This window comes from Carex rostrata, chromosome 22, assembly GCF_964058835.1.
Source record: "Carex rostrata chromosome 22, lpCarRost1.2, whole genome shotgun sequence".
NCBI classification, from domain to species: domain Eukaryota; kingdom Viridiplantae; phylum Streptophyta; class Magnoliopsida; order Poales; family Cyperaceae; genus Carex; species Carex rostrata.
The window spans coordinates 4,887,248-4,897,611 of record NC_135939.1 but is presented as its reverse complement, the minus strand read 5'-3'; the positions used below and the strand labels follow the sequence as shown (position 1 = coordinate 4,897,611).

The 10,364-nt window shown below is 35.3% G+C and overlaps 1 protein-coding gene across 1 annotated transcript; it reads right to left on the bottom strand.

Moving 5' to 3' along the window:
* Nucleotides 1–4,278: 4,278 nt before the first annotated feature.
* Nucleotides 4,279–9,746, bottom strand: THFS (10-formyltetrahydrofolate synthetase). Its single transcript, XM_078324223.1, has 6 exons — nucleotides 9,452–9,746; nucleotides 9,197–9,346; nucleotides 7,341–7,561; nucleotides 5,483–6,437; nucleotides 4,944–5,090; nucleotides 4,279–4,705 (listed from the first exon to the last, which is right to left on the bottom strand). The coding sequence occupies exons 1-6, from the start codon at nucleotides 9,614–9,616 to the stop codon at nucleotides 4,430–4,432; spliced, it is 1,914 nt and encodes a 637-aa protein (XP_078180349.1). The 5' UTR covers nucleotides 9,617–9,746; the 3' UTR covers nucleotides 4,279–4,429.
* Between the last annotated feature and the right edge of the window lie 618 nt (nucleotides 9,747–10,364).

Sequence of the window (10,364 nt, the reverse complement as noted above, 5' to 3'; positions counted from 1 at the left end):
ACCAGTAATGATTCAACTCAAGAGAAACGATAGAGCATAAAAAAGCACGAGAGCTATCCAACCGGGACAACGCAACAACTAAACATCCTTGCATGTTTGAATGATTGGTGTAGCCTCTAAGTACACAATCATGACTACCAAGAAATTGGCCAATGGCCAACAGTAATTACTATAGCAGCATACTTCATCATTGGTTCTTCTGCTTCGTTCTTATTTTTTATTTTTTTCCTTTTCGTTGAAACTAGTTTCATTGATAGAAAAAAATTTACAAAGCAGCTGTTACATAAGATTAGACAACCAGTATTTGTAGAAAATATACAGCTAATAAAACAAAAAACGCACATGTATATGTGCATCCTATGAACGCACAAGAGTATATTCTTCTTCTTGATTCTATTTGTTTACAGTACTAATAGATAAATTATTATAAAATAATTTGAAGAGAGGTTGAATAGGGAAAATTAATATGAAAGGGTCTGGATTAAATGATTTAGAAGAACATTATTCCGATATTTTTAATCAAAATTTAATTTAAACTTAATTCTATAAAAATATCACGGTAAAATAAAAAAGTATATATGTAGCAAGCAAGGGCTTGTAAGTTGTAACTAATGTGCATGTGTAAATTTTTCTGACACTAGGTTGTTAAGAAAAATAAAAATAAATATGGCTAGGAGGTGTCAACCTCATGCATGTAATAATTAATTTCATTGTGGTACTTTTTTTTATAAATAATTTGATTTAAACTCTCATTAAAATAAAAAAATATAACTTTATCTTTAGGTTGAATCTTTCTCATTAATATAAAAAAAATTTAGATAGTTGATGCATAACTAAATTTTAATTATCTTTTTTTCTTTCTGAAAATATAGTCTTTATTTTATTGATATATTTTAGCTGACAACAAATTTGAGAAGTATGAATGAATCCTGCATTGGCCCCTACCAATTATATAGAGGGGGACAAGAAATGACATCAGGTGAGCATGCATCTTTCATAAATCATAATCATACATGTGAAGAAAACAGAATGGATGTAGAGAGAACTTGGCCCCCTGGCCCCATAGCTCTGTGATAATGGAGTAAATTATCTCAACCTCATAATTACTTTGACCAGAGCAAAAACTCACCATAAGGCATAGGCCCTTATCATAAATTTCATTACTAGATCTACTGTTCATTTTTTTTTTTAAAATATCTGTATGGTAAGTTCCAGACTTCCAGTGCTACAATAAATATTTTGCAGTATTTAAATATTGTCTTGCAACAAACAATCAAAGAATATATCCAAAGCCTTTCTCTTTCACCAGACCATATTTATTCTTTCTCAGGTGAACACAAATCCCTGCAAATATACTGGTGACCCACAAGCGCTACATATCACATGGTTATGTCAGTTGGATAAATAAAAGCCTAGTTCTAAGAATAAAAGAATAAAAAGATTTCTGAAATTAACACTATCTAATATCTATCCATCAATAGCTCTTCAGATTCCAACAAAGGAGATCGAACATATCCATATCCATAATTCATTCTCATAATCTGATTTGCATTTGTTTCGTCTTAAATTTGAAGAGCTTTAAACTTTCATGGAATGCTGAAAAGATGACAAACTTTTATCCTTTCAACAAAGGGCACATATACGATAGCAACATTCATTGCAAAATTGACTTCTCGTTTCCATCTTCTATCCGAACCAAATCTAAAACAAATCCGCGTGCTTATTGAGTAATCATGAAAGACTTAATAATTATTATGATAAATTCCTTATCCTCTCCATTCAGTGCTAAGATGGAGATATTCTTGCGATACTAAAATCGTAAAGCATTAACAACGGGGATTTTATTTCGATTGCAAATCCGCGCTGTAAATTTCCTTTTTAATTTCAGCACTGCAGACCCATTACTAATGAGTATGACTAGTATAACATTAGTGTCATTTCAGCCTATATAACACTAACTTCAAAACCTATTGAATCGACTTCAAACGGTGAATCCAAACCATTGAAACCGATCTACTTCATTAGTTGTGCGTTTACATCAAAATTTATAATTTTTTGAATTTATTTAGTATCAAGTCAAGCGGTCAAATGTGTGAGTTTTTAAGTTAATTTTAATGCATTCATTTTTCAACATTTTTATTTGCTTGATTTGATACTAAAATAACTCGAAAATATAAAAAAAATTGTATGTAAACACATCACTCATAAAGTAAATCGGTTTGAACGGTTTGAATTAGTCATTTAAAATCTATTTAATTAATTTTGAAGTTAGTGTCACATGACACCGATGTTATACTAGCCGGACTCATTACTAATTTAGCAAGTTTGCTTATTACACAAACGTTATTTAAAACCACTCTGATAAAATTCTCAATTTCTATTCGCTCTCATCTCTCTCTCTCTCCTCATCATCAAATTTCTATTCGCTCCCATCTCTTTCAGCGATGGAGCTGTTTAAAAATTAAGATTAACTTAATTTTTATTTGGCAGTGGACAGCTGTATTTTACTGTACTTAATTTCTTCTAATTTCACTGTTCCAATAGAAAAATCACACATTGAAACATCATCAATAGACATCTTTACATCTAATAAAAATAAGAGTGAGGGCGAGGCTATGGTACTATACATAGCGCATATTGGTCTGTACTATGGTTCAATATCTTTGTTTTTAAAATTTAAATATTTAGTCTGAACCATTCAATATGATCACCATATGAGAATGTACTTGCAAACTAAATTTTATATATTTTTTAAACTTTTTACTATTTTTTTACAAAGATAAAAAATGACTACTTTTAAATAGTCTAGAATTTCTAGATCAAACAACTTTTTACCTATTTTTTTATCTAAACAATTGTAAAACATGTATAATTTGATTAACAAGTACATTTTCATATGAAAATCATGTTAAACTATTCTGATTGATTGTCTAAATTTTGAAAACAAAGTTATTGATTCATAGTACATACCAATGGAGGCTTTGCATAGTAGTGTAGCCTCACTTTAAAAATAATTAAGAATGGAAGGAGTGACCATGACAATATCTTTGCGCATTATAAGTCACGTATTAGAAATTAATCCGACCGAAGACATTTCTTGGATATTGAAAGTTGAGAAATTTGATCTCATCATTATCTCAAAAGTATACAAATCTAAGGAAGGTGCCTTCTCAGCTGCACTTTTCTCTAAGTGGAAGATGCTTTATGCACAAGTATTCGAACAGTGTCGTCTGTCATGAGAAATAAGACAAATATGCGCACAGAGGTAACACTCAGTAGGCTTCTATCATTACAATCAAGCAAAAGTGATCAAATTTGTGTCCACGGAATGCACATGTCCCATGTGTTTTTATTTGTTTACAGTTGAATGTTTTCAAAGACACTCGTTGTCTGATATCATGTAACACTAACTTGTAACTCTTTAAATCAATGCAATCACGTATGGCTTTCAACCAAACAAAAAAAAAATTCTAACAAAAGAATTTGCTTCATAGCTTTCTCCGAGTTTTTTTTAATAAATCATAACAATTTTTTTATAATCTTATGTGTCACTTCTCACAAGAGTCTCCATTTACAATAATAATTGGAGAGAACAGCAAGTTCGATTCAACTAATGAATTCATTGTTTGAGGTCAAACTAACAAAGTACATGGGTTTACTGAACCAATGTACCAGCATGCCGTGAACTGCAGGACAAAGAGGTTAATGAAGCAGCGGTGCAGTAAAAAAACAAATCTCAATGAAATCATTATTACAGCGACATGCTAATAGAGTTAATGAGGGGCAACCTAACTAGAAATTTATAACTAGCTCGGAAGTAGGAACTGGGCGTTCACGTCTGGGCCTTTATAAGCCCTGTCTTAGAAAGCTCAGTCCAATTCAATTTTAGGTCTTGGCGTCACTAAATTTATTTTCTGACACCATATGCTGTGTCTTTTATGTGAGTAGTAATTGATTGAAATAAAGACGGTAACTGTTTGTTCTATTCTCCTTGTTATATTTAATGTAAGCAAAATAATGAATTGAACATTATAGGGGTCAATCTGACAATAATCGTGCAATAGGCTTTATTGCATTTTCGTTGCCGTAGCCAGGAATCTAATTTAATTAGACAGTATAATGGTGAAGTCCTCTGTTACGAGATTTGGGTTTTTTGGTATATTATTCGCTTTAAAGGAAAGCCTCCTAAAGCTTTTGTAACGGGCCTACGCTTGAATTGGTTGATTTTGCACAGCCCAAAAATAGGCACATAGTTGTTCTACCTAGAAACAAAACAGAAGGTAAACAACAGAGCTCGTCTATGTTATATGGTATCACCGTATCAGTACAAGTAAATTACAGTAATATAGAAATCCTCCGTACAGTAAGCACATACATTTATGCACCATTCATACCAAATTATTCCAGATCAACTGATGAAAAAAAAAATTTAAGAGAGACCAAGAACTTTCCCCGTGGCCATATCGACATCTATATCAAAGAAGCAAGGCCGGGTGGGGAGGCCAGGCATGGTGCTCATTGTCCCAACAAGTGGGTAAATAAAACCCGCCCCAATACTGGCTCGAACATCCCTTATTGGTATGGTGAATCCGACAGGTGCGCCTTTAAGAGATGGTACGTGGGAGAAAGAGTATTGTGTCTTGGCCATGCATATCGGTAGACCCGAGAAACCCTGCTTTGTGTACAGCTCTATCTTCTTCTCAGCCTTCACAATAAAAAAAACAATTAAATAAAAATAAACCAAGAGACAATTCCTGTACTTTACCATTACTGTATATTTATTCTTATCATACTAGACAACTCATACTAAACTGTTATGAAAGCAATTAGTTTTCACAAACACAAGGTTATTGGTTGCTAACTGAGCATCTCATTCGCTTTTTTAAAATATAAACCTCCAGTTCGGTGTCCAATTAGCAAAGAAGATTAGATTTGATACATACCTCTTCAGAGTATTCTACACCACTAGCGCCATAAGACTTGGCTATTGCCTCAATCTTGTCTTTAATACTAATATCAAGAGGGTACAAAAATTTTAATGGCTGCGATTGACTCTCACATGCCTTTTGCACAGCAATTCCAAGGTCCACCTGAAAAATATACCAAAATTAAAACAACAAAATCCAACTAAAATCCTAAGGAATATAGAGTAAATATGATATGTTGCTCCAATAGTATCTACTGTTCAAGATGTACCAGTTTACTCTCTTTCCCAAATTCCAGATAAAGCCAAAAAGATGTCAAATCAAAATAATCAACAAAAATATTTAAGTCACCACAAACCCTTTTTTACCAGTCATATTCGTAAGTGGCCACCATTCAGTAGTCAAAACATATTACCTCAAACCAACAATAAACAAACAAATAAAATAGAAAGACAATGAACAACTTTTTCCTCAGTACAGTGGAGATATGTCGGTTCACTAAAAAAAAAATAGCACTGCAAAACATAACCAAGTAGGAGTTCTAAAATAATACTAACCGCGCCTTTTCCACCATGAGCATGATGGGTACAGACAACTGCATCAAAGGCCCCAGCCTTGAGTGCAGCATCCCTCACCGCACGCATCTCCGCATCAGAATCTGTCGCAAACTTATTAATTGCCACCACAACACTCACCCCATACCCCTTTGTAGTCTCTATATGCCTTGCAAGGTTCACACACCCAGCCTCAACAAGTGGCACGTTCTCTGCCAAATAAGCCTTATCCAAAGGCTTTCCAGCCACCACATCGGGCCCGCCCCCATGCATCTTAAGGGCCCTTATGGTTGCCACAATAACTGCACACTGCGGTACCAATCCACTGTACCGGCACTTTATGTTCATAAACTTCTCGGTACCAATATCTGCTCCAAAACCCGCTTCAGTCACCACAAACCCATTTTTACCAACTAATTTGAGGGCAATTTTGTCCGCAACAATTGATGAATTACCATGCGCAATGTTAGCAAATGGGCCAGCATGAACCAAGACAGGAGTTCCTTCTAGGGTTTGCATTAATGTCGGATTAATTGCATCCTTCATCAAAACCGTCAAGGCACCACCTAAACCAAGGTCGTCAGCGGTTATTGGTTCACCAGATTTACTATTACCAATTACCATATTACCAAGTCTCTCTCTCATATCAGCTAACGACGTGGTTAGTGCCAACACAGCCATAATCTCACTAGCAACTGAGATGTCAAATCCTGTCTCCCTAACCATTCCCTTTTCGTCTGGCCCTTGTCCGATTGTGATTTTTCGTAGGAATCGGTCATTCACATCCATGACTCGACGCCAGGTGATTGACTCTGGATCAATGTCCAACCGAGCAAATTTTTTAATCTCCTCAGGCGTGAGTTCGTCTGGGGTTGTTTTGGAGATGCCAAGCTTCTTTAGCCGCCGAAGCATTATATCAGCAAATGTTCGTTTGCCTTCTTTGTTTGCTGGGCATAATCTATTAGAAAATCATTTAGCAATTAGATGACATAATTTTTGTGTGGGTACAGTTGAGTGCTCGCATGACCTTTTTTGTTTGTTTTTCTACATTAGAATCAACACCGTGTGATATTCCAAAGTATTACCCATTTTCTCGCAATTGCCACTGACAACAGAAATCTTAAGATATGTGAAAATGAGAAAAATGGTAAAAGGTATATTTGTAAAAAGTTGACAACTTTGACCCATGGATAATATGCCATTTTCCTATAAAACAACTAGGATTCACAGGTTGGCTTGGGAGCATGTATGTCTGGAGAGCCATTTTGTAGAGTCAAGATGACAAAGTCAGAAAAATTATGTCATCAAAACCAACACCTTTTGATATTCCAAATTAGAACCAACACTTTTTTGTTTGTTTTTCTAAATAATAACCAACACTTTGCGAAATTCCAAAGTATTACCAATTTTCTCCCATTTGCCACTGCAGGAAATTTCTTAAAATGTTTCCAAACGAAAGCAAACCATTATATCACAACAATGGAAAATTATATTCTGTTGAGAATTAACAATTTTGACCTCACGTGTAAAAAGCCATATTTCTTTTAAATCAAAATTTAGCTAGGATTAAACAAATATTCAAATGTCGAGCCTGGAGTATGTATCTACTGGCGAGGAAGCCATTCAAGATGACAAAGTCAGAGACATTACGTCACATTAATATTAGCTTCCTTTCAGTACTAATAGTTTATTTGTATATAAAGCAAAAACCCCAGGTATTAATCGCAAGTAGGAGGATCTTTTGACGATTTTTTTTTTTGCATATACAGCAAAATGTAGGCTTTGTAATTTGCAATAGAACAGAAAGAGGGGGCAAGAATTGGGCCTGTAGGTACACGTGAAATTTGATTAGCAGGGGTACCTGTTGAAGAGGGCCTTGTCAGACTGAGATGACTCGTGAAAAATGCGGGTGTCGATGGCTGCCGCCAGGAGATTGTTTGCGGCAGTGATGGCATGTATATCTCCTGTCAAGTGGAGGTTGAACTCATCCATTGGTATAACCTGGCTGTATCCTCCTCCTGCTGCTCCACCTTTTATACCAAATGTAGGGCCTTGTGATGGCTGACGGATGCATGTAAAAACCTATTTTAAGACAACAAGGAAAAGGATTAGTGGTGCTGGGTTGATAGATAAGACAACAGTAGAGTTCATACTGGTACTATGAACCAGTGCTATAGTTGGCAGAACTAAACCCTAACATTGAGCAATTTTAATAGGGGGAATTTCACGTATACCCCTCAAAAACTTCAAAATTACATATTTCCCCCTCTAAAGTTTGAAATTACATATTTCCCCCTCTAAACTTCAAATACTCACAAATTTACCCATTTTATTGTCTTTTATATTAAAACTCATTCTAAATTTATAAAATACCCATTTTACCCTTTTATTAAAAGCATATAAAGCCCATCAAACTCAAAATTGAATCTGAACAATTTTTCTACCGTCCAAACTACTTTTAAAAATGTGCGTGCGCAAGATCAGCACGAATCTTGATGCAAACACGCATGTATATTGATGTGACGTGCACAGATCTTAATGCGATGCGCACCAATCAATATTGCTTTAAGATCCGTGCATGCTAGATCAACACGAAATTGAAGCACTATGCACAGATCTTAATGCGATGCACACGGATCAAACGGTAGAGGAACCCTTTAGATTTAAATTTGAGTTTGATGGGCTTTATATGCTTTTAATAAAGGGTAAAATGGGTATTTTAAGATTTTAGAATGAGTTTTAATATAAAATACAATAAAATGGATAAATTTGTGAGTTTTTGAAGTTTAGAGGGGGAAATACGTAATTTTGAAGTTTTCGAGGGGTATACGTGAAATTCCCCCATTTTAATATTTTGTCAGAAGTTCAAATTTGAGTTCTTGTGTTTTCAACAAAAGGGGCACAGACACAGTCTAGGTTCAGTTCGTCACTGACTAAAACTGAGTTCCGACCATTGTTATTTGTTAAAATGGACAGCTGATAGAACTCATCATGTAAAACACTTTGAGGAAGCAATCTATTTCAGTTTACCTAACAAAAGATTAGTTATATATTGAGGAACTCATCTTGCTAAATCACCTGACCATCTTTTTTTGTTTTTGGAAAAAGGCCAAAGGCTCGTTTCATATATTGAACTTTATCTATGGAGTTACTGTCCTCTACTGGCAGTTTCCCACAAAAATTTGCCACCAAAGATCCAAAAGCTGAAGCTATCTACAAACTTCATTCTGAGCCACATGCTCACTTAACTAAACTGTTCCAAAAGCTGCATAACGTACTAACAATTTTTTTACAACTAATAGATACTTTGTAATCAGCTAAGTATTGAATTAGCTGCCACACAAAAACCCCATCTTCTAAACTTGCTATTTTGTAGTCTTCATCTATGATCACCGAACCATCTTTTGAGCACAAGCTGACTCATTTTTCATTTATGATATTATCAGAGATTGAATAGTGAATTGAACATATCCTTCTAGTGAGAAATTTTAACAGCTATGAAAAGATTTGCATTCTGAAAATCAACCAAAACTCCGTACAGACAATCAGAACTGGAACTGCTTTTTATTGAGAGGATGTATTTTCTTTTGAATTAAAATAACAGAATGACAAAGGGATAATGTCGGATTACTTTTTCAATAAGAAAATTCCCATAACGCATACTAAGCATTGTCCATTAAGCAGAGAAACTTGACACAAACAAATCAAAGGCGAGACCTTTTTATCAAGGAAGGCACCAAGAGCTTGGCAGAGGCCAACTGTAGTCGTAGACTTCCCTTCTCCAAGGGGAGTCGGAGTAATTCCTCCCACCACCACGTAATACCCATCCTCCGATCCTTGCAATTCGTCAAGCGCCGTCAAAAGCACCTAAAAATTCAATCTTTTGTCAAAATCGCGACCCCAAATAAAGAAACCAAGCAACCAACCAACCAAAATGAGAAAGAAAGGACGAATCTATAACAAAGTATTAACCTTGGCCTTGTATTTTCCGTATAAATCGTAGTGCTTGGGGCTGAGATTGAGGCTCTCAGCTATTTCTGAGATGTGGAGAGGCTGTACCGAGTTGGCGACGTCGATATCGGCCGGTACAGGAGATACAACCTCCAGCTTTCTTGTCGTTTTTGAAGAAGAAGCCATTTTGGATCTCTTACTCACTTTTTCTCTGGTTCTGAATCTCAAGCTCTAACTGAGCAGAGGAGCAGAGGTGGTGGATTCGTTTCTATTTTAATTCCACATGGTCCATGCTTTTGTCTGGGATATAAATCTGCTGTTATTCCAAAGGGATCACAGGATCTGTTATTTCTATCCCAACCGTTCAAAGTTTTCCATACACAAATCTCAAGGAAAATAAATTTTTTACTCGAATCTCGATAAAGATAAACGGCTAGGATTGAATAACGGGGTCCTGTGATCCCTTTGAAATAACAGCAGATTTATTTCCGTCTGTGTGGATAATCGCGGAGTCGTTGGATTGCCGTGCCAAAAATATAATTTTAAAAACACCGAGATAAGGTTATGATTCAACAGCATCCAATTTTGATTATCCACAAGAAACTGGGTGGTGGGGACCATTTTATGGTGCTGACAGTCTGACACAGTAACACTCCACCAAATATTTTATGTTCGCAATTGTAGAATTGGAGTTTGAGAGAGATTATATTGAGCCGATTTTTTTATTAATAGAAAATAATTTAATAAAACATCGAGATTCGAGACCGTTTGTGATTTTTATCGATAAATAAGAAGTACGGGTTAAGTAAACCCGTCCCGTGAACAGCACAATTTGCTTCATCTGGATTAACCATTTTTAACGCTAAGTAATTGCGGTAAAAAAAAAAAAATGGGACGCTTTTCTTTAACCCGTCCAAGTAATCGCGGTAAAAAA